Source organism: Herpailurus yagouaroundi, unplaced genomic scaffold, assembly GCF_014898765.1.
Source record: "Herpailurus yagouaroundi ecotype Mexico unplaced genomic scaffold, PumYag 28, whole genome shotgun sequence".
NCBI lineage: Eukaryota > Metazoa > Chordata > Mammalia > Carnivora > Felidae > Herpailurus > Herpailurus yagouaroundi.
The window spans coordinates 156,742,044-156,766,853 of NW_024412376.1; the positions used below are offsets into that span (position 1 = coordinate 156,742,044).

Here is a 24,810-nt window from a genome sequence, read left to right on the forward strand (position 1 = left end):
CTCTCTCTCTCTCTCTCTCTCTCTCTCTCTCTCTCTCTCTGTTTCTCTCTCTCTCCCTCCCCTCCTTAAACTTATTAATTAAAAAACAAATTATTCATGGGGCGCCTGGGTGGCTCGGTCGGTTAAACGTCCGACTTCGGCTCAGGTCATGATCTCACGGTCTGTGAGTTCGAACCCCACGTTGGGCTCTGTGCTGACTGCTCAGAGCCTGGAGCCTGTTTCGGATTCTGTGTCTCCCTCTCTCTCTGCCCCTCCCCTGTTCATGCTCTGTCTCTCTCTGTCTCAAAAATAAACGTTAAAAAAAAATTAAAAAAAAATTATTCTGTGTTCTCAGCCGTCAGAGTTTACTGAAATCTTTTTGAAATCTTTCCCTTTGTCCCTAGCAATTTCTTGGAGTGTTGGGTCAAAGGCTGCTCTAAATGAGTTGGCTGTAGGGAGGCTTTGGGAGAGAAGTTGGCAGGAACTTTAGTGTGGCACTTACAGCATCTCTGTCCCACTGAAGAGGCTGTTACAATATTAGAACCTATGCAAAGATTTAGAGTTTCACCTTTCCAGCATATATTCAAATTTTAATTTACAGAATTAATTATTGTTAAAATTTGCCAGTTGCTACAGACCATAAGCTCCATAGGGGCTTCTAAATTGTAACTTTTGAGGAATTAAAAACATGATTGTCATGTAAATGTATAGTGGACACATATCAAAGATTTTACTCAACTCAGTAATTACTGAGGGGACTAGTAAGATGTTATGACTGGTTCCGAGGACACGTTGAAAAGCAGACAGTTACACAGGCAATCAGCAACACTGAAATAAATATTTTCCAGTAGTTGCAAAACATGTCACTAGATGCTTACAGATTTGTAATATGACCCAGTCCATAGAAATACAAATAAAGGTATACACCTCTATAGAAGCCGCAAGTTCCCTGAACGTCCCTTAGATCATGCCCCTTGCCACACCAACAAAATGCCAGTCATCTGCGTTGCCCATTTCCACGTGTTGGACAACTTCTCCTGCAGGGCAGAGATTGGAATATGTCCTCAACATATTTTTTTCTGGTGTGAATCCTTGCCAATCTTTGGGGTGAGATAGGTGAGTATCTGTGGGGTGAACATTTAGCTTGTGTATCCCACAGCCTCACTCTCCTAAGCTGTGAAATTGGAAATAAAAAGGGGGTAGGGGCGAGAGAGAGTTTGACAAAGAAATAGAAAGAACAGATAGAAGGGCGCCTGGGTGGCTCAGTCAGGTCATGATCTCTCAGCTGGTGGGATCGAGTCCTGTTCCAGGCTCCGTGCTGAGCATAGGGCCTGCTTAAGATTCTCTTTCTTTCTCCCTCTGTCGCTCTCTCCTGTTCAAGTATTTTCTCTCTCTCTCTCTCTCTCTCTCTCTCTCTCTCTCAAAAAAGAGCAGATATAATAACTACCATTTATTGCCTACTCTGTGCCAAGGATGTTACATATGTCAGCTCACTTAATCTTTGCAAACCCCTCTATTTTGTACGTAAGGACACTGAAGTTCACAGAGGTTAAGTAACTTATTCAAGGGTATGCAGTGAACATGCTTACTGATTTGGTGGCTTCCATGTTTCATGTTCTCTCTAAGGGAGTGAGCTCTGGGAGGGCAAGTGCTTACCCCTTTGTTTTATTCTCTGCCATATCTTGCTCAGTCTGGCCCCCAGAAGGGGCTCAGTCAATATCCATTGAATGCATGGATAAGCGATGTAGGAGCGAATGAATGAATGGATGAATGAGTGAATGAATGAAAGAGCAGAGCAAGGACTCATTCCCGTATCTGTTCAAACACCACATCCCATAAGTTCTCCACTACACTACATCACAAAAAATAGCTGTCCTTCTTCACTCCGTGGAGTAAGTAGCTGGATGGAACTATAATTTTTTTTAAGCTTATTTATTTATATGTAGAGAGAGAGAGAGAGCATGCATGCACAGGCAGACATTTATATAGGCAATCAGGAATGCGGAGAGAGAGAGAGAGAGAGAGAGAGAGAGAGCAAGGGAGGGAGGGAGGGAGAGGTTCCCAAGCAGGACGCAAACTCATGAACCATGAGATCATGACCTGAGCTGAAATCAAGAGTTGGATGCTTAATCGACTGAGCCATGCAGGCGCCCCAGAGCTATAATATTTTATATTGTATTTCATAGTTTTTATTTTATTTTGTTTTCCAGTTTTACTGAGAAAATTCTTTTTCCTTGTGATGAGAACTTTTAAGATGCAGTCACTTGGCAACTTTCAAATATACAAAACAGTATTGTTGAGTATAGTCGCCATGCTGTACATTACATCCCCAGAACTAATTTATCTCATAAACGAAAGGTGGTGCCTTTTGACCATCTTCCCCCTTTCCCCCACTCCCCAACCTCTCTGCCCCTGGCCACCACAAATCTGATCTCCATTTCTATGAATTGGTTTTATTAGATTCCATATATAAGTGAGATCATACAGTATTTGTTTTTTCTCTTCTCTGACTTATTTCACTTGGCTTCATGCCTTCAAGGCATTAAGGTGGGTGGGACTATAACATTTTAGTTACTCTGGCAAAAATGAGTGTTTTAATGAGCAGTTTATTGTGCTTAAAATAAATACCTGATTACAGCTCAAGTGGCAGATAAAGTATGAAGCAAAGGAGAATGATGTTTTAAAAGCTTCACGATGAATTAAAAAAAAAAGTGGGGTGCCTGGGTGGCTCAGTCAGTTGAGTGTCCGACTTCGGCTCAGGTCACGATCTCGCGGTCTGTGAGTTCGAGCCCCATGTCGGGCTCTGTGCTGACAGCTCAGAGCCTGGAGCCTGCTTCGGATTCTGTGTCTCCCTCTCTCTCTGCCCCTCCCCCGCTCATGCTCTGTCTCTCTCCCTCTGTCAAAAATAAATAAACATTTAAAAATAAATGAATAAAAGTCTCACAATGAGGGAAATATACAAGGGGTAAATAAGAGGAGAGATAGCATTTGATAAAAGTTTTATTATTTCTTTTCCCCCAAGAATGTTCTGGATCAAAGGAAGTGGAATCTCTAGCTCCTGACCTATATGGTAGGTGCTGCATAGAAATTACTGAATGAGTGACTAACAAATGCCTTAAGGAATGCTTTCATATGATGGGCGGACAAGTGCCAATTCTTAGAAGGAAGTAATAGTAGCAATTATTCCCAGAGGGGTAAAACACTTCTTAGCGTAGAGGTCACTTTCACTATTGTATGAATTACACGTCCCTGGGTGAGCCTTTTAGGGGATATGGTAAAAACTGACAACTATAGAACCAGAAGTTGCGGAACTTTCTTGCCTACCCCCTTCCTCAATCTCAGCCCAAGCATTGAGACGAAGGCACCTCGCCCTCCTTGAGAAAATGAGATCAAGTATCCTAACGCTTTGTAATTCTCGGCCCTGTGCCGCTCGTTTTTTCCCATATGGTGACGAAAGGCAAATTATGAAGCCCTGTCTGAGTTAGTGTGCGTTAAAAATGATGTCGGCACAGATGAAAGCCAGCCCCAGAGATGAAGCATTTATTTGCAACCGTTACTGGAAGACAGATTCAGCACATAAAATATAAAACCACCCCACGCTGGCCCCCAGTGAATGGGATGGGGTTTTCCAAATTCCCAAGTTCAGCATCCAAGCGCTGAGACACTGGTCTTGGCCCTGTTCTGGCCCTCGCTCTGTCTTTCCTCCTCTTTGTCCAAACTGGGGTCAAGTTTTCTTCCTCTGCCTTTGAATTCGTACACAATGGGCTCGATGAATGAGTTACAAATCTTACCTGAAGGTTCTTGAGGTTCAAGAAGAATGTTTTTTTTGGCTTTGGGTTATTAAACATCAGCAATGCTATTTTTGGTTTCTAAGCCCAGAGGCAAGGGGAGAAAAAGCAAGATGAACGAACAGGAAAGTATGAGGTAAAACGTTTATGGGAGAACTCTGGCTTGCACGAAGCCATTCCTTTGAAAACGAGTGGCATTTCTATTTGGAACAATCAGTTTCTCTCCTTCTCTCTCCCCACAACTTCCACCTCCTGCCCCCGGTCAACTTCTCCCTCTCTCCTTAGCCGTCTCTTACACAAATTTCAGTCTTAAGACAGGGCAGCAGATGTTGAAATGACACAAACTTGTTTTCCTAAAGGGTCATACACTGTCATGTTTGTTGGTCATGCAAACACATTATTGGGGAGGGACATAGTTATGTATAGAATTAGAATAATTAGAATCATTATTAATTAGAATGAATTAGAATAATTAATTAGAATTATTAATTAGAACATTATACTGATTATTAGTATTAATTAGAATAATTAGAATAATATACTCACTAACCTATTTTATTTCAGTCTTGGGTGATTCAGAGAAGGCTATCCAAAGTCTTTTGTAAGGAATGGCTTGTCAAAGATTGAGGAATGTTGAATGGCCAAGCGTTGCATACTCTCACAGTAATTAATGTCAACACTTCATTTCTAATGCCACAGAACCCTGATCATTTCCATTGAAACTTAAGTTTCTTATCCCATCCTGTTGTCATTTTTGCTTTATTACGGTTCACTATTTAAACCAATGCCACCCATTAGACCTTCCTGTGCTGATGAAAATGTCCCCGATCTCCGATCTCCAGGGTCCCAAATGGCAGCCTCGAGCCTTATAGGGTCACTGAGCAAAGCTATTGGACAGATGAGGAATGTGAAGCCCAGGGCGGTTACATGACTTCCCAGGGACGACATTGGCAGTGAGTGAGAGAACCTGAATGAATCTCCTGGCTCTCTCCAGCTGCCACGATGCCTCATGTTTTGATTTCATTTGGGCAGGAAAAATAAGGGGCGATTTCAGAAAGGAAGGCCTAGTTTTTGCACCTAACGACTGGGTGGAAAAATGCGAATAATATTACCTCTCCCAGCCAGAGAAATTCAGTTGTGCTAGAGTTTCTAATTCGAGATTAGAAGACTAGCATTAGGACTCCAAGCTGAATTGAACAGAACAAATCATTAAGTCCTGCATTACTATCTGCCTAAGGCTGCTCAGAACCGATCTTAATATTGTGTTCTATGTTTATTACATATTCATTTAATTATTGAACCCCTACAATGGTCCACATAGAGTAGGTGCTGGGGGGTGGGGGGAGAGTGTAGGAAAATGGATACAAACAGTTGAAGCATTCAGTGCCTACAGGAAGACAGATGGCCAACCATTTCAATGAGGTGCTAGAATGCCATGCCACATTGTCAATCAGGGGAGCACCGGTCAGAGGGTTTTATGTTATCTTCTGGTATACTGCGGTTAGGGCAATGATGGGCTCTGGAAGCCAGATCTGGGTTTAAATTCAGCGCTTCGCTTAGTACTTCTGTGACCTCGGGCAAATTACTGAACCTGTGTTTAGCCTTAAGATGGAGATAATAGGCTGTCTTTGTCACTGAGATTATACAAAATCATGCACTTGAAGCACCTGGCCTAGTGCCTTGTTCAGAGGGAACATTCATTAGGTGTTAGCGCTCACTTCTACTCACTTCTACTACTGTCGTCATTGTTATTTTTACTATTATTGGTAGGAATAAACATGAGCCCTATGAGGCATAATTGTCTTTATTTTGCAGACAAGGAAACTGAGGCTTGGGGAGAATAAGCAGCCAAAGTCACAGTGATAAAAAGGGACAGGGTCAAGGTTTTAGGCAAGTCAGAGCTGGCTGCTGGCAGGAAGGGAGGACTCCCCTCTGGGCCCAGCCCTGCGAGGGCTGCCTTTGAGCAGAGGTGTTGGGAGGCCTCTGGAGGTGTTGAGGCAGAGGCCTCTGACCAGTAGGAGCTTCAGAGAGAAAACCTCAGGCCTGATCAGAAGACTTAAACTACCGCCTAAACGGGCTATGCCTGTAGTGTCATTTTCAGAAATGTCCTGAACTAGCACTTGTCGTCCTAGAAATAGGCACATTCAAGATCAGTTTAAACTTTAAATCAAACAAACAATGCTCCTTCCAGCAGCGGTTTTATGCTAGATCCTGGGGTAAGGGCGAGCTACGTTGGGAATGTTCCTGTCCATTCTTCCCTCCATCCGTATCGCAAACATTAAACGCCTACCGGGTACTATCCGGTAGCATCCCGATGGTGCTAGTCTTCCCTAAATCTTACCTTTCCTACAAGGGTATCTCAATTCGAGACAGGAAGTGGTGAGTGAGGCGTGAGGTGCCCGTTGGTGAGAGCAGTTAGGGGCGGGAGGGAGTGCCGAGGGCCGGTTTCCACCCGCTGCAGCTCGGGGAAGGACGAGGGGATGTCAGGGGACTCTCCGCCCCGCATCTGAAAAGAGCAATTACATCCTGCTTCGTGCTACAGCAGATGCCTAGATGCGTACACGAGAGCAAGGACAGCTTTAGGCGGGTTTTCCAGGCTTTGTGATCCGTACAGACTACCGCACCAAACGATTTGGGTTGGGTTTTGTTTGGGTAAATTAGAAAAGGGGTCTGTTGGGGGTCGGCAATCGAATAACTAAAGCTGGGGGCGGGGTCAACCGAGGCCCACCGAGCTGGGGCCAGAGAGGGGAGGAGTTTTCCGCGGGGTGGCTGCATTCCACCCGGAGGCTCGGCCCAGGTGAAGGGGGCGTGGGTACTGTGCGAGGGGCGTGCGCGGCCGAGCAGGACTCCCGCCTCAGGAAATGCACGCAGTCCTGGGCCGGTGGGTGCCTCGGGGCGTCGCGGCGAAGCCGCCCTGCCGACAGTCTGGGTTGCGTCCAGAACCCCAGGCTTAGTTAGCTACCTTTAAAATCCCGAGCCGGTCCCGGACCGGGAACCGGGCCGCCAGCTCAGCTCTCCCGCTGGGGGGGTGAGTACGCTCGAGATAGCACTGCCATTCCCGAGGCTCCATCCGCGAGTGCCCGCCCGAGAGCAGGGGGAGGCCGCAACAGGTCCCCGCGGACCCCGCGGGCCTCGCTCGCGCGCCTCCAGGGCCGGCGCCTTTCCCGGCGCGCCGCGTCCCGGGGACTGACCCGCGCGCGGGGCAGCCGGGCGGCCACTCCGGAAGCCGTCCCGGTGGTCCCCCAAGCGGCTCATAAATCATTCATGAGACGGAGTCGGGCGAGCCCCGCCGCAGGGGGGGAGGGCGGGCGGCGCTGGGGCCGAAACGGGAGCAGGACCCGGCGCACGGTGAGTAGCGGCGTCCTCATCCCGGAGCCCGGGAGGCGTCTGCGGAGACGGTGGGGGCCCGAGCGCACCCCCGGCCAGAAGGCTGGGGGCAGGAAATCGGGACCGGAGAGGCTCGCTGTGCGCCCTCCTCTTACCGCTGGCCCGGCGGCAGGTATTAGGAACCCCCCCCCCCCCCCCCCCCCCCCCACTCCCGAGAGCGGCCGGGAAGCCAGGGGGCTGCAAAGTGGGCGAGGTGGTTCGGGCGCCGGGGCCAGCGGGAGTTCCGGGCAGAGGGCGGACGCGCGCAAACTTTGCCGGGTGGCTGTGTGGTGGGTCTTCTTTACATCCCCTGGAGGGGAGCCGGCGGCTGCGGCGCGCCAGGTTCCAGGGCACACGCCAGCGGGACCGCGACCCCCGAGGCCGGGGGCTAGCTCTCAGAGACTGCGGAGGACCGAGGGGAGGCTCGTCAGGGAGTTGGGGAACTGTTCTGCGGCGAGTGGAGTGCTGGGGGTGGCCAGGAGGTCGCGGGGCACGGAGCCTTCCCTGCTGGGGATGGAAAGGGGTCACCTCCCTCTGGCTTTTCCAAATGGGAGTACGCGGTGCAAAGGACCGCAGCAAGAGGGGGACCCTGGGGGAGCAATGAGAGGCCGTCTCCCCGCGCCCATGGGAGAGCGCACGCACCCCTGGCTTGACGCAGCCCCCTGCCCACTTGGGTGCACAGCTCGGGCACCTACGGCGTTTGCCGCGTGGAGCACTGGGTGCTGCGTGCTCCGGGCGCACCTCGCCAGTACGGCGCCGGCTGGGACAACAAAGGGAAGCGTGGACAGAGGAAGGAGCTTCGAGGTGCGGGAGAGGCGGGGCCCGAGGTCAGTTTCCCCGAAAGCCCGCGCCGAGAGGGAGGGGATCCGATGGGGTGGCACACCGCCCCGGTCCCCTTCCTCCCAGGCGACCCCGATGCAGCCTCCCCGGGGCGGCGGCGGGGAACCCGCGCGGACGCGCTTCGGCAGCCAAGTTACTCCGGCAACCCCCTCCCCCAAGCGGCGGCGGATTCCTGGAGTCTCCTAGCTTCCCGCGCCAGCCCTGCAGCCCATTCTTTTGTGTCCCGCAGCCCGGGAGAGCCTCCTGCGGCGGAGGAAGAGAGGGCAGGAGGGGCCCCGGCCTGGCGGTGGGTTGGAGAGCTAGACTGGGGGGAGCCGGCGCCCCAGGCTTCCTGCAGCAACAGGTTGAGCCTTAGCCCCAGGCGGCTCGCTGACCCTTCTCCCGCCCGGGCTCCCGGATCCCGAGAGGCTTTCCAGGCCGCCTGTGGGCTGCGGCTGACCTTTGTGAAGACACGCAGGTGAATGATTGGGGTCCTTGAACGCCCCACTGGAGACTCAAGCATCTGCTTTTACATGTCAGGTTGAACCTTGCGAAATGGAGCCGTTTTTGTGGCTCAAAGACTTTCTCACTCTTTTGAGAGTATCCTCGGAGCTGTCCTGTCAATCAGGGTGAGCCCGGGGCCGCGGTGGGGTTTGTGGGATTGATCCTGGCAATGGCAGTAGGGACCTTTCATTGACTAGCAGCTGTGTGCATTCGGGGTCTCACCCTCCAACACCATTCAAAACCCCACTTTACAGATGAGCAAAGCAAAGCACTGAGAAGGTAAGCAACTTCTCATGGCAAGGTTAGTGAGGGGAACTAGAGACTCCTGCCCTGTCTCAAGTGAGGCCTGTTGTCACTTCAGCAATGACCTTTAGTTTTGTTTTGTTTTCTTGATATGCCCCATAATTGTTTTTAAATGAACTTCTTTGTGATTTCTGCCGTGGACTATTTCTGTGCATTCCCAGCACCGTGAAGCAAACAAGTGTATCAAAGGGCAAGTGTATCAAAATAATAAGGCTTTAAACCAAATATTATTTTATTGGTACCATTTAAAATATGACGGTTTTCCAGGGGACCAAGAGCTACCTCAGATATGTTAAGGGGCAGGATGCTTTGTTGCAAGTGACAGAAGCCCACTCTCGGTAATTTTAGCAGAAATGGGACTGAGGACTGGGTAGCTTAGAGAAGTGACAAGGAGGCTGGCTAGCCGGGCTCAGGAGCTCATGCGGGACATACAACAGGACCCCTGATTGCTGTGTGGCCACGGATGCCACCACAAGGCCCTGGATATGGCTGCTGACACTGTGCCATCGTGTCTAGAATGAATTAGAAACTGCCCCTGCGTGAGTGTGCGCTCCAGGCACAAGCCCAGGAGTAAGCATCTGCTTGGTGAGTCTGAGGCACCCCCCAGGGCACAATTTGGGCACCTCAACTGACCTCACCATGAAACCCAGGGGTGTTGCCCACAGGACTCACAAAGGTGGAGTCTGAAGTTGAGCAGCTCATCCCTCCCCCAAATCCCAGATGACCAGTTCCTACTACAAAGCTCCTTTTGAAGGAAACTCCACCAAAAGGAGAAGAAATGAAGGTGGACGGTCACCATATTTGTTTTTCAAACAGTCTTTGTGGAAGTTCCATCCTCCGGGCTCCAAGCTCACAATCATGTGAAATATTTGCTCAAACTTCGCATTCTTGGGCCCCCTTTCCAGTTTGAACTCAGTGTATTTGCAATGGACACCAGGAATCTGCACCCCATAAATCAGAAAAATGGTGAATTCGACTTCTTGATTTGTCCAGTGCCCGTGTGAGGAGGTAGCCCCCGAGGGAACAGTTTCCAAGGCTTGCAAAGTTGAGGGTCCCAGCAGAAGGCACTGCCCCAGGATGGTAGACCAGTTGCTGTGCAATGGGTGAATCCAGCAAGGAGACAATCTGCTGCATATATTGTGGGAATAGCGACAAACACCCCGACACCTCCCTTCCAGAGGCTTTGGGACCACCGATAAACACTTGATACAATTTTGAAATAGGTAAAAATGACCGTGTCATGTCAGTTCTCCCTCTACCCCTCACCACTGGATTTCAGCAATCCTTACTGAGTGCCTACTGTGTGCCCGACTCCGAGGTACAGAGACGAGTAAATCAGGGGCCCCACACAGCAGCTGGGATGGATCAGCTCAATGCAATAGAAGAAGGGCATCTGGGGAAGGCGTCATTGCCAACTGGCATGAGTTAGGTGAGGAAGCGTGCGGGAACAGTGCTGGTTCTCAAACTTCAGTTGTGCTGAGAATCAGTCACCGGGAAGAGTGTTAGAAGTGCAGATTAATGCACTTGGTGTGTGGCCACAGATGCCACCACAAGGCCCTGGATATGGCTGCTGACACTGTGCCCAATAATTAGCATTTTATATAAATACCCCATTATATGGGGATGCTGCTCTGGGGCCGGGAGAGCTGGCCTCCGTGTGTTCGGGCAGTTCCAGGAGCTGCCCTGAGATGCCCTGGCTGCCCCCTGAGCTTAACAGGTGAGGTCCCCTCCGAGATGCCTTTCGCCTTGACTTTTATTAATTTTCTGGGGTTTCCTAAGTCGTGAGATTTTAGTATTTTCCTCACATTCAGCCCACACTTAAGGGGGATGGCACGACACTTTGGAGCAAAGGGTGAAGAAATCTGGACGGTAGCTGTGGTCCTGGCTGGCTTGATTGGTGCTTCCAGCCTCGCAGCAGTGAGTGGGGCCGCCTCTCATGTGCGATTTGCCTTCCCCGCTTTTTCAGGAGGAAGGTTGAGACTGTTTCTTCCAAGCTCTCCCTCAGGCCTCCTGCCGTCTCTCTCCTTCCCTGGCTGAGGCCCGGTGGTGGCCTCGCCAGGAAGGCAGCTTTTCTTACCCGCTGAGCCTCTAATCCTTCCAGCTGCTGTGCTCCCTGCCCCTCCCTTAGCTGCAAACAAGATAAGATGGGCGTGTGGTGAGTGTGTGTGCTGTGCGTATATAAGTTTCGGGCATGTATGGAGCGTGTTAGTGTGTGTGGTAGGCGTATGTGTGGTGTGTGAATGTGTAGTGTATCAGTGTGTGGTGTATCTGTGTGTTAGTGTGTGTTATGTGGATGTTTTGTGTAATGTGTGTGTGTGTGTGTGTGTGTGTGTGTGTGTGTGTGTGCATGCCTGCCCGCTGGTCTAAAGGACGGCGGCCAGCCTGAATAACACACACCGTCTCCTCTCCCCTCTCTCTCCCGCGCGGGGTGGCCCCGGAGACCCGCCCAGAGTGACCTGCAGAGGCCAGCTTGCTTCGTGTCTTTCTCATCTGTCCTCTCTGGAGACGATGGGAAGGTGGCGCAGAACAGGCCCGTGTTTGAGCGTACACGCGGGTGGCTTCCAGTCAGGACCAGTGAAAGGCTAGAGCCTGCAGCGCCGAGGACGGGGCGCCTGCAGCAGCGAGGCCTGGAAGGGCCAGTGCAAAGTCACCAGGGTCCTGGTGTACCCGTGGGTGCGATGGAGTGTGGACGCGGAAGGCCATACGGGGTTAACCCGGTTGGTGCCGGGAGCCAGAGGGGCTGAGCAGCCCCGTGATTAGATAGAGAGAGTGTTCAGGGTCATTCTGTTGGGAGCTCTGTGCAGAAGTAACTTGAGTGGGACGGGGCTTAGAAGATGAGGCAACATCCAGGGGATTAAATTCGAATTAACATCTTTCAGGAACACTCAGATAGTTCCTGAAATCCCACCTTTGTTTGGAGCTTTCTTTGACTTGGGGGAATGCAGGCAGTGGGGCCTCCGGCCCCTTGTGCAACGCGTCACTGTCTGGACCCCCCTTCCACCCTCTCACGGTGTTTCAGGAGCACCCTGCCCTTACTCTGAAAGTTACTGAGCATGTATCTAATGTACAAAATGGTACGCAATCAGGGCGTTCCTGACCCCAGTTCAGAGAGTACGAGCACAGCATCCCAGGTCTTCTGGTAGGTTCTGTTCTGATGCTCCTAGTTCCTCGCAGTGGCACCAGCCACACCATCATTTTGATTTATATCCTGCAACACTTACTGCGTCTGACTCTGTGCCCTGTCCCCCGTTCACGGTTGGGGACAGAAACACAAAGGGACAGGGTCCACTTTGGGGACCTTCTAGGTCTCGTGCCCTCACTAGACACTGGCTTGGTAGCTGCTTCTAGAATTCCTGTTCATTTCTCCCGCCGACCCTTGGGGCGGGTACCCTGTCTCTCATCACTGGGACCCCCAATTTCCAGGTAGTGACTTGGCGGCAGAAGTTTCCATCACGATTACCCAGTGGACGTGTTAGAAAGATAGATTCCAGTGTCATCCAGCCTTAGAGAGTTTGGTTCCTGCCCTTGAGGCCTTCTAGTTTGGATTGAGGGTGAAGTGGAGAGGGGGATGCCTGAAATAAGGTCAGTGAGCAAATGAGTAGAATAAAAGGCAGAGAAAATGAATCTCCAGAGGTACGGACAGCAACAGCAGCCTGGAGAAAAGCAGTCTATGGCAGGAGGCCTCTGGACCCCTGAGACACAGGGCTCTTTAGGAAAGGTGTCCTGGTGTCCTGCTCAGAGCTTGGGCTTTCAAGGCAAAGTCCTGGTTTTGAACTGTGGCCCCACCGTTAATACAGCCGTCACCTTGGGCAAGTCCCCGGGAAGTCCTCTCTGTGGTTGTTTCCTTATCTGTAAATGGGGTCCAGCCAGCACAGCATGTAGAACATTGTCCAGAACATAGTAAGTGGCCGGTAAGTGTCGGTTTCTAAGCCTTCTCTACACCATAGGGTGTTTCTTGAACCCATAAAAGGTCTGTGTTCTGCGTCTGGCCCCTGGGGAGGGACCTTCTGGCTTTCTTGCCCCAGCAGTTCTAAGCAGGCTCTGCGTTTGCCTCCCACACAGCGGATTAGGCAGAGTGCTGGCTCTAAAGCTTTGCAGGGAAGGTCCTGGGGCAGGCAGGCTGCATGCCAAGTCACTGCTGCCCTTCTCTCCCACCAGGGATGGTGCCTTGAGCCACGGAGCCAGACCCACACCCACAGAAGGCCCTTGGACGCGGTTCACTGCATGCCAGCCCAGCCAGGAAAGGGAGGACTCCTCACACCCCGGGCTCTCCGCGCAGGAAAAGGAACGCAGGCTCCTGTCTCACCCAAGGCTTCCAGAACCTCTGAGACGGGAGGCCACCAGCTCCACCTCATGCGTGGGGGACCTTGCTAGCGATGGCCCTCCTCCTCGGCTTCCTACTGCTGCTGCTGGAGCTCTGCAGGAATACCCTCTCCCTGGGATCACGGTCATCTACAGAGGGTACGGAGGTCTTGGAATTGGAATTGCCTGCCACGAACTATGAGACCAAAGACTCCTACAAAGCTGGGCCCATTGGCGGTCTCTTTCAAATCGTGCACATCTTCCTCCGCGTGGTGCAGCCCAATGATTTCCCCGAAGGTGAGTGCCCGTTGCATAGAACAGAGAGGACTTGTCCCCAGACACGCTGCCGTGTGCGCACACGATATTGTTTGTTAATAACGATATAGTAAGGGTGTAATATACTCAGCATTTTAAAGCATGAGATTCAAAGTGATTGGACTGCACAGGAGCAGAAAGTATTGAGACAGAAGTTAAGAAAACTTGCACCAGCTTAAATAGACTGTCAGGAATGTGATTATAAGAAATGAAATCAAACTGTGTTGCTAAGTTGGTTTTCCAAGTCTTGATCTTTCTTCCTTCCCTCTTTTTTTTTTTTTTTTTCCTTCCTGGTTAGAGCAATGACTTACTCTCAAGTGCAAACTGCAGGTAAAAATGAGGGTAAAAATGCAAATTCTTTGACATCAAATAAGTTAATAATTACCTCTGGTGGCTAGACCTGCACTTACAAATTGGCCTCTCCTCCACCCACCACAAAGTGCAATTTCACATTGCTTAGGACAAAGACAGGCCTGACCCAGTGTGTTTACCTGAGTGACTGTTTGCTTCAGTTCCAAGACCTTACGTGTGAGGAAAGGAGGGATGGCTCCTTGTTGGAGCCTTGATGGCATGGTGCCTCACACTTCGTGAGGACCGCTGTGTTTGTCCTACTCCCTGTACTCAGAAATCTGTGGGTATGTGTTTTCAGGAATGAGATTATGAAGATTTAAATGGTCTGTGGGAAGTATGTGCTATTAGGGTTTGGCAGTCTAAATACTTATTGACTTAATATTACATCTCTTCTAGGCTTGTTTTTTAAACTAAGAAGATTTGAACACTCTTATTACCACAATATACAAATTAAAAATTTGTGGTAATCATTATCATCTTCCTTAACTGGTTAGCTGTTGTTCATAAGAGAATTGTGTGTGTGTGTGTGTGTGTGTGTGTGTGTGTGTGTGTGAAAGAGAGAGACAGAGACAGAAAGATGGAGAGAGGGTGAGAGGGAAAGAGAATGTATTTTGTGGACTTTAACACTTGTTTGTATTATGGGCATTGGTAGATTTTCATTAAGACCCATTTATATTGGAATTGTTTTGGATTGGGGCACCTGGGTGGCTCAGTTGGTTAAGCATCCGACTTCAGGTCAGGTCATGATCTCTCAGTTCACAAGTTCCAGCCCTGCGTCGGGCTCTGTGCTGACAGCTCAGAGCCTGGAGCCTGCTTCGGATTCTGTGTCTCCCTCTCTCTCTGCCCCTCCCCCGCTCATGCTCGCTCGCTCGCTCTCTCAAAGATAAATACAAACACTAAAATTCTTTAAAATAAAAAAAAGAAAAATTTTTCATTTATTTATCTTAGATTAAGCAACTGAAACAGTTCGAAGTGTTCTTAATTTTTTGTTAGTTTAAGTTTTAATTCAATGAAACAAATCACTCTGGGCCCTATCGTCATTGAAGAGAATCCTAAACAAATACTACTTACTATTTATGTCCCTGCTTAAGAGACTAAATCTGGAAATCCAAAAGACAGAAGTAGAAAATAAACAGTTTATTTATTAATATTGGATACAAGTTCACTATTCTTAGTAGATACCTTTTCACTTATTTGTAGCGTTGGTGTAAATATTATTGAATAAACAAATACCTACTAGCGTTTGTAGTCTTAGCTTCTTTGCTTTTTATGCAAAAGGAATAGAATTCAGTTATTTCATATGAATTTATAGTGACATCTTCAAAAAAGATTGTGAAGCATCCATGTGTTATTAAGGCATATCATGTAATTAGTTAATCCTATAATCTCTTTCCATATGTTGCTTTATTTTGCTTCCTCAAGATTTCATAGGGCAGCTTCCTCGCACTTAGTTTACAAGGGAAAGCCATATTTTTTAAAGTCTTCATTCAAACAATCAGGTCAAATGGCATTTTGCTTCCAATGCATTCTAATATTTTGAACTCCAGCATCATTATTACTCTGGAAGGAGGCGTCTGAAGAACTTAAATCCTGCTGTAATCTGAGGGTGTTAGCCCTGCTTGTCCCTTGACCTTCATCAATACTTATTACTTTGGAAGAAGAAATTCCCAAAAGTCTCAACAGGAGATCAGAGCAGACCAGCAGTGCCCCTTTCAAAAAACAAACCAAACCAAACCAAAACAAAACAAAACTCATTAGGTTCCTTAAAGAATATTATATTGAATTTCACAGGTGACATCATGGAGTGTTGGTTTTTTCCCACCACCTCATTATTTAAATTTTTTCATCTAGTTACTAGATTTCATAATGGTCTCAAAGTGTCCATTAGGTGCTTTGTCACATAAAGGAAAAATACGAGACACATTTTTTCCTGCTGGGGCCAGCGCATTGCATGAGCACCAGATCTTAGGCAGGTGTCTTCATAATTGAAGATATAAAACAACAACAGTGGGAGAAAGAGAGAGAGATAGAGAGAGAAAAGGAATCCTATTTAGTAGCTTAACTAATGCAAGGCATTAACCGAAACAGATGACTTCAGGACAGGTCTTCTATAAAATAACATCCTCGCAGAAAAAATTATCCCCTAGGTATACTCTTTCATTCGGAAGAGTAGAGTGATTTATTTTTTATTTATTTAAAAAAAATTTTTTTAATATTTATTTTTGAGAGAGAGAGCACCAGCAGAGGAAGGGCAGAGAGAGAGGGAGACACAGAATTTGAAGCAGGCTCCAGACTCTGAGCTGTCAGCATAGAGCCTGACGTGGGGTTCGAACTCACAAACCGTGAGATCATGACCTGAGTCGAAGTCAGACGCTTAACCAACTGAGCCACCCAGGCACCCAAGAATAGGGTGATTTAGATTCAGAGTCGGGGTCCAGTGCAGGAGTGGGAGAGAAAGGAGGACCTTCCAGCCTGGGCTCCCTTTTTTCATGCCATTGGACTGGGAAGTTTTCCACTTTACCTCCTGTGTCCGAGCAAAACAGCATACCACATTTTGCATTTGTAACTCTCTAAAGCAAAGCCTGGGTTGTAGCCTTATAAATACAAGATGGAAGGTCTTGTTTAGCTGGGACTTGAGACAAAGGCCTACTTAACTTCCTGGGCAGACCAGAAATACAGGTAACTGCCATATGCCACAACAGAATATGCCCAAGAACCTGGTGTGGGTACTTCATAAATACCTGCCCTGGTCTGAAGCTTCAAGAAGGATACTGAGTCTTGGGCTTTAACTCACTCAGAAGAGAGCGATGGCTTACATTTGGGAGGAGTCACTTGTCCATTCATTCAACTTAGAAAGGGTGTCAATGGCAGGATGACCAGGGGGAGCTGAGGGAAGGGTGTTCTAGCCATGGGGAAGAGCATGCCCAGGGAGTGGCGGAGATAGTGGTTCATGGGGGACCCATGAGGTGGGTATTCATGGAATAAGTCTGCGAAGGTCAGAGAGCCAGAGCTAGAGGACCCTGACTGGCAGGCTGGGGAGTTTTGTAGAGAGAAGGAACCTAAATCAGCATGAGCAAAGGTTTCACTCATTTGGCAAGCATTTATTGAGAGCCCCTGCTTTCTGTTATATACCTGCTAGGGGTTGTGAGCCAGGGTGGAAGGGGAATTGAGTTTTGGGAAAAGAATCTGATAGTGGCTGGTAGGAGACGTATTAGGGAGGTAGAGGTCCAGAAGGAGGTAATAATGGACTAACTTAGCACAAGGCAAAGGTATTGGGGAAAACAGAGGCAGGATCCATTTCATGGATTTCATTTCAAAGGACTTTGGTTCAAACATACTCTTGCCTATTACCTACCGAATGACTTGGCCAAGTTAATGTTCAGAACCTCTGTTGTCATAGACGTATTATGACTGTAATCATACCTTGCTTTATAGCTTTGTCTGTGAGGCCGTATGTAAAGCCTATGTTTAAAACTGTGGCTGAAAGGCATAGACACAAATCCTCAATCAGTGTAGCTGCTATTAATATTATTTGAGAGGAAGAATTGACCACATTTAATGCCAAGATTGGTGTCGAAAAGGGACGTGGGAAAAGGATGTCTCCAGGAGGGATCATTAAAATGTCCTTGCTGCTGCTCTATCAGGAATATTCTCCATGGAGTTGCCTTGTAAGAATTAGTTCCATTACTTTTGAAGTTTAGCGGGCTGTGTCTCCTGGTAAAGCCCCACAGTAGCAGAATGGGGTCTAGAAGGCAGGGCTTGGGTGCAGTGCTTGTCTACTGAGTGGTCTTTACTCCTCCACAAAAACGCTCACATCCGTTTTTGTTTCTTTGTTCTTCCCTGCTGTCCCCAGTATCTGCTGTAAGGCGTACTTTGCTAAGTGTTAGCTCATTTGACTCTCCCAACAACTTTGGGAGGTAGATGATGGTGGTAACTGGTGGTCCTATTTCTATTCTATTCTATTCTATTCTATTCTATTCTATTCTATCCTATTCTATTTCTATTTCTATTTTTTTTCTATTTCTATTTCTATTATACCCACCGTTAGAGATTGGAAAGCTTGAGTCAGAAGGAGATGATATATTCAAGGTACACAACCATCCTCTGGCAGATTGAGAAACCCCTGTCTCCAGGAGTAGTTATTTCTCCTATATTCCACAGCCTACCTTGTGGGTAATTTATTTCCCTTTTACTTTACCAAAGTGCTTTAAAAGTGTCTGCGGGTCACTATAAAAAATGGTAATTTTTACACACTAAAAGCGTGTGCTGCAGAAGATCATCTGGTGTGGATGCTGACTAGTGCCTTTTCAGTTTCATGTATCTGTGATGAATTTGGCATAAATCATGACCCAGATCAGAGCTATTCTATTGGAGCAAGTGGGGAAAAAAAAAGCATTCTCTGCTTTTATTTAAAAAAATTTTTTTTTTCCAACGTTTATTTATTTTTGGGACAGAGAGAGACAGAGCATGAACGGGGGAGGGGCAGAGAGAGAGGGAGACACAGAATCGGAACCAGGCTCCAGGCTCTGAGCCATCAGCCCAGAGCCTGACGCGGGGCTCGAACTCACGGACCGCGAGATCGTGACCTGGCTGAAGTCGGACACTTAACCGACTGCGCCACCCAGGCGCCCCAACTCTGCTTTTATTTTTATAGAAAGTCTCTAAAATTACTCTCTGCTCTGTTTTGGTGTATTTTTAAATGAGACTTTAGGCCGGTTGACCTGTTTCTAACAGCATTCTGGGCTAATCTGATTTGAGCCTGGGATTTGGTGCGTGCCCGATTGGAGCTGGGTGAGCAGGAGGCACGGGAGGAGGGAAGAGTGCATCTGAGATTCGGCAGGTTGTTCTAGTGAATGGGAGTTCCCTCCATTCCAGGTAACAGAAACCTGTTAGTTGAAGGAGTCAAAAAAGAGTTTATCACCAGGACTCCAGGTTTCTTCGTGGCACCCAGCCACCAAAGACTAGGTCTCACCTGGGGCCTCCTTGCCTCCCACCTTGGCTTTTCTCTGCACACAGCCACTTCCTACTTCGCCTTCCCATCCCCCTCCCTCTGGGTTCTTCCACTTTTGCCCTACTCGTGGCAGAGAACCAGGATGCCAGCATCATAGATTTCAGGCCAACTTCCTGGAGAATGGTTGGGAGTTCTTCTCTTTAAGTCCCCAGCCCCAATTCCAGTCCTGCCTGGGCCAGTGACCAACCGTGGACCCACTGAATAACAGTGGCCAGCCAGCATCACAGCTCATGGTCCTGTGCTGTGAGCCGTCAATTTACCCGTGGCATCACAGGTAGGGTGGTGCTTCCTGGGAAAGAGGATGGCTGGGTGGACGGCCCAATAGTTGTGTCTTGGCCAAAGTCCACTGGGAATCAGGATGTTGTATTATATCCAACACCTGTGTGTTCTTACTTAATTCAGACAAAGCTGGCATTGTCTTCTTTCAATCACATGACTTGTATTGGCAACGGGCATGGCCATAAAAAAAGGTCATTGAGGGAAAGAACTAATATCTAGTGATCCTTCCTTCCTGGCGTCATTCAATACATTGGGCAGTCTACAACTGTCATCGCTTTCCATCCTAACGTTCATAAGAGCAAACAGCTATGATGTGCCCACTTTCTGGGATTTGAACAACTCAGTAACTCTGTGAGCTAGGTACTCTTCTCATTTTACAGAAAAGGGAGCTGAGGTCCAGAGAATAACTGACTTGTCCAGCATCACACAACTAGTCAGTGGCAGAGTAAGATTGGAATCCAGGTAGGCTGGCTTTATTGTCCAGGCTCATAGTCACTGCCTGTATTTGCCGAACAGCAACTCAGGAGACTCAGGGACTCTTCCAAGGTTACACACATTGATAGGTAAGTGGTTAACCCAGGATTTGACCCAGGGCTCATGACTTGTCCTCCTCCCCCTGCCTGCCACCTCACCGTGCTGCACCATGTCGCCTCTGTGGAGGAGCTCTGCTGTACAGATTGCATTTACATGTCCCCAGTTACCTGTGGGGCAGGGTTTGGGTGGGAGGCGACACGTCCATAGACTATCATGGGCACGACTCTAATCCATTCTACACGTCTTCTGCTTCATAGAACAGCTTTTGCGCGAACCTGAAAATCTAGTCTGGTTGACTATATATTCCTGTAACCTTGTCTACAAAGTGCTGCTGGAACGTGCTGCTGACTTTCTGTGTGTAAACAGAAGAGGCAGGCTCTGCTCTTCGGGGAAATGTGTGCCAGTCCCACAAAAGACACAAGAAGAAAATCTTCCTACACTTCTGGTCTCTAGCGATGATGTCCTTTTAGGAAGCCTTCAAGTACATGCAGGAAATGAGAGCTTAAGTATGAATGTAAATAAAGATAGGCCACCCCAGCAGCTGCTGGATGAAGCTGGTGCGGTATTAAATACCACTTGTCCACAGGCATTGAGCGGGAGAGAAGTCCTAAAATTTGCACTTGGAGAAGCAGCTGTAAAGTGCGGCCTGTGCTGGGAAGTCAGTGCCGGGTCAGAACCGCAGAGCAGGACGGATGTTAGCAGCAGAGACGAGAGGCCCAGCAGGCCTGCCATGTATCCTCTGCTTGATGGGGATCTAGATTCGGAAAGGAGCCCTACACTTGAGCCGTGGTGAAGAACTCTCATCCTGGAGCCACTGCCTGGGTTTGAATCCGGGCTCCATTGTTTACTAGCTCTGTAACCTTGGGCCAGTTACTGAAACTCTCTGTTCCTTAGTCTTCCCTCTGTAAAAGGGAGAGAATAATCAAGGTACTTTTGGGGGCAACATAATTCCTAAATAAATCATGTTTGTGAAGCAATTAGGACAGTGTCTCATACACAGTAAGTGCTAGGTGTGTGTCGAATAAGATAGGAGTGTATAAAATTCATATTCATTAAAAGCTTTTAAGTTAATGTCAGATCTGGGGTGGTCACATGGACAAAAGAACAAGTATTTATTTGACCCCCGACTGTATTGGTTTCCTAAAGCTGCCGTAACAGATTATCACAAACTTGGTGGCTTAAAACAACAGAAATTTATTCTCTCATACAGAAGTCCAAAGTCAAGGTATCGGCAGGACCACGCTGTCTCTGAAGGCTCCAGGGGAGAATCCTTCTTGCTTCTTTCGGCTTCTGGTGGCTCTAGGTGTCCTAATCTCTGCCTGTCTTCACATGGCCCCCTTCTGTGTCACTGGCTCCCTCTTCTCTTCTCTTATAAGGACACCTGTCATTGGCTTTAGGGATCACCCTATATCTAGGATGATATCATCTCAAGATCCTTAACTTAATTAGGTCGGCAAAGACCCTTTTCCCAAATAAGGTCGCTTTCACAGATTCCTGGGGTCGAGAGTTGGGCACGTCTTTTTCAAAGGCTACCTTTCAACACACACACACCCATGACAGACTTCTTTAGTCCTCCCCAAAGTCTCAGCAATATCAAGTAATGTGGCCAAGGTCATATTTCTGAAAAATGGAACCAGATTCAAACCTGACTGTTTGATTTCAAGGGCTCACATTCTAATCCTGCAGATAGGTAGTGAGCTCCTACTGGAGGCCACGCCTGGTGCTGTTTGGCAGAGATGGTGTAGACTGGGTTTCTCTGTTCTCAAAAGACTAACATTGAGTGAGGAGACCGCCATCTGTTGTTATGCAGGGCATGCTTGTCCTCGATCAGTGTCAAGTGTCCACAGTGGGCTCTTGGCTGTCCAGAGGAAGACTTAGTCACGATGGGGCCAACGGAAGGCTTCATGGAGGAAGTGGCATTTGAACTGAGCCGTAAGGGTGTGGAAGGTTCAAGAAGCAGAGGACAACGTCCCAGGTGTATAAGCAGAGGCCTGAGTGATGCAGGTTGAGACGGGGCTCATAGGATGTGGCCTGGATATGAGGCTAGAGCTCTGTTTGCCTGAGAGATGGCCAGGCCATCAGCCTGGGGAGATGCCAACACATCTGCATGGGGATCTGCTGACAGTGAAGGGTGAGCATCGCTCAGTAAACCTGTCCCCCTGACCTAAGCTACAGGAAGGAGGCCATGGGGAGGATGCATTGTCCACTGAGCCTGTTCTTGGAAATTCTCAGCTACACTTGGACACTAGTGGCCTAGCTTAGTGCTACCCGAGGCATGGCACTTGGAACAAGAGCCTCCATATCGCCTGGGAGCTTATTAGAAACACCAATTCCTAGGTCCCACCCCATATCTAGCAAATCAAAATCTTTCTTTTAATTTAAAAATTACTGAAAACATTTTTTGTGTTGAAGCATAATATGCATACAGAAAAGCGCCCCTAAATCTACACCTTGATGACTTTTCACAGACTGCATACATCGGTGTAATTAACACCCAGATCAAGGAAAAGAACAAGGTCCCAGAGGAACCCTGTCTTGTTTCCTGCTCATTGTCCCCCAACTCATCCCAAGTGTAACCCCTCTTCTGCCTGTCAGTAGCATAGATTAGTTATGCCTGATGCAACACAGTATGGCCACTTGGTTTTTGGTTTCTTCAGCTCAACATTTTATTTGTAAGATTCACCCAGATTGTTACATGTAGTTGTAAATACTATTCTTGCTTTTGTATACTATTCTATCACATGAACAAACAGTTTTCCAAGGTGATCTAACAGTCAAATCTTCTTTTCTTAATTAATTAATTAATTAATTATTTTTGAGAGAGAGCGAGTTGGGGAGGGGCAGAGAGAGAGAGAGAGAGAGAGAGACAGAGACAGAGACAGAGGATACAAAGCAGGCTCCGCACTGTGAACACAGAGCCCGTTGCAGGGCTCGAGCTCACGAATGGTGAGATCATGATTGGAGCTGAAATCAAGAGTCAGCCACTTAACCAACTAAGCCACCCAGGCTCCCCTCCTTCTGTCTCTTTTGAATTTATAGGATACTCCTCTGTGTCTTTTTCTTCCTTGCAGTTTGTTTGCTGAAGAACCTAGTTACTTTTCCTTTAGTATTTCTTACAGGTTGAACTTGACTGGTTCCATTTTCATTGGTGTTCTTAACATGTTTCTCTGTCCTCTTCATTTCCTGTAAACCAGTATTCATAAAGATCAGATACAAGTTCATTTGGGGCACAAAAGCAATTTATAGATGATGTTGTATGGATATGGATACTATCTGTCTGGTTGTCTTTCTTTTTATGATGTTAACAGCATTGATGATCACTGTCTGGTTTCATTCATTCATTCATTCATTCATTCATTCATAATGGGTCCAGCCCTTTGAGTAGTATTTGCAAACATGCTCTCAAGTATCAAAAGTTTAGATACTATTAACTATCAAAACTCTTAAGAAACAAAATGGAATACCTTGCATATTCTGTAACTGCACATTTTCACTTAATATATTTCATGGACATCTTTCCATACCTGTTCCTGTTTGGGTGTTGCCCAAACTAGAAAGGTTTTTTAAACAAGGAACTGGAAACATTTATTCCCCAACCTTTTGATGTAGAGCCAAGACTGAAAATTTTTTTTTTTATCATGAGTTAATTGTTTGAAGTTTCCTGATTAGTGTTTCTGATATAAATAGCAGCCAAAATGTATCCTCCATAATTTTTGGTTTCTTTGTTTTGATTTCTTTGAATTCAGAGAAAACACTTAGAGTTCATAGTTGTGTATTTTTAGTTTGTTTTTTCTTCCCAGACTTTTAAAGTTTACTCACACATAATTTCATCCAATTGAATGGTCTTTATTAAGTCTTTATAGAACATTTAGTTTTCTATGCTCAATTCTTTTTATGTGCATATTTTCTCAGTTTGTATAATATTTGATTACATGTTGAACTTATTACACGTATAAAGAGGTAGAAAGAAGCTTGGGAACAAACTGGGTGTTATGGGTTGAATTGTTCCCCTTGCCCCAAAGTGATATGTTGAAGTCCTAACCCCTGGTACCTCAGAATGTGACCGCATTTGGAGATAAGGTTCCTGCAGATGCCGGGAGTTAAGATGAGCCTCTAAAGTTATATGACTAGTGTCCTGAGGAGGGGAAACTTGGACACAGATATAGACAGAGGGAGGGTGTCATGTGAGAACCAGAGGGATGCTGCCACAAGCCAAGAGACCACCAGAATCTAGGAGAGATGGAGAACAGACCCTTCCCTAGAGCCTTCAGAAGGAGCATACTCTTGTCTGCTCTTTGATCTTAGACTTCCAGCCCCCAGAACTGTGAAACAAAACAGTCCTGTGGTTTAAGCCACTCCATTTGTGGTATTTTGTTGCAACAGGCCTAGCCAACGTATTCACCCGGGAAGTTGATGAGTGAACTGTTGGGGGGGGAGGGGCAGTGTATCCAGCAGAGGTGGTCACTTCACGGTGAAGGACAGCGAACAGCCATGTTTTTGAGGAAAGGAACTGATGGCGAGGTAATCTGGTCAGCTGGAAAGGAGAAGTTAGCTCCGCAAGTCTCTACTGTGCGTTTATACATACATCTGAGTCACTTTAATTCATGAAGATTCAACAATATGTTTTGCAAAGGAACAAAAGGTAGAAATGTTTGTGTCTCTCCACCCATCTGCAACCACATCACGTAGTTTTCACCTGAAGGACTTACTGCCTCCATCAGCGCTTAAAAGAAAAACTGGCATTGATGGTTGAGGCCAGAGATTTAAGGGATTTTCAGAGATAATTCCTCTCTATCTGCTTTTTGTTCACTGGTGTCCCTGCCTGATGCGAGGCCCCAAGCCCCTTCAAGATCAGACACCTCATTCTCTTCCCTCCCACCCTTCACATGCCTCCAAGCAAAGTCCTGTTTTTTCTTTAAAAACCTTCCCCACATGATTTGTATTCTGGAAATCTGGAACCTCTGACCTCATTATTTTGTCTGTACTATCTCTGTATCACTTTCTCACTGTGTTAGTGTTTAACACTGCCTTGTGATCGTTTGCAGTCCTAGATGATAAACTTATTGATGTCAGCAGTGCCTGGCACATCAGAGATCCTTCATCATATCTTGCTTTTGTTCTGGGATTTCTGAATTTAAAAAAAGATTATACTTTTCCTTCCCTACCAAGTTTATTTACTCAACAAAGATTGAGTATTTGCTATGTGTAGTTTCTTGAAATACTGGTGTCATGATGATACCGCTGAGCTATTATTATACA

At 47.4% G+C, this 24,810-nt stretch overlaps 1 protein-coding gene across 12 annotated transcripts in view; it reads left to right on the plus strand.

Annotated features, from left to right (window-relative positions):
• The window catches only part of PROM1 (prominin 1), a 135,987-nt gene that overhangs the window by 17,968 nt on the left and 93,209 nt on the right, over positions 1–24,810 (plus strand). For 8 of the 12 annotated variants that reach the window (XR_005794110.1, XR_005794109.1, XM_040487442.1 and 5 more), the window contains exon 1: positions 12,833–13,358. Coding sequence is in view for 10 of the 12 variants with exons in the window: in XM_040487442.1 (XP_040343376.1) it covers positions 13,136–13,358 (223 nt within the window). In the remaining 2 variants the exon portion in view is untranslated. Of the gene's footprint in view, positions 1–6,660; positions 6,796–7,097; positions 7,116–7,164; positions 7,267–12,832; positions 13,359–24,810 lie in introns of those variants that run through there. The other 4 variants (XM_040487435.1, XM_040487439.1, XM_040487437.1 and 1 more) reach the window with 4 other exon arrangements.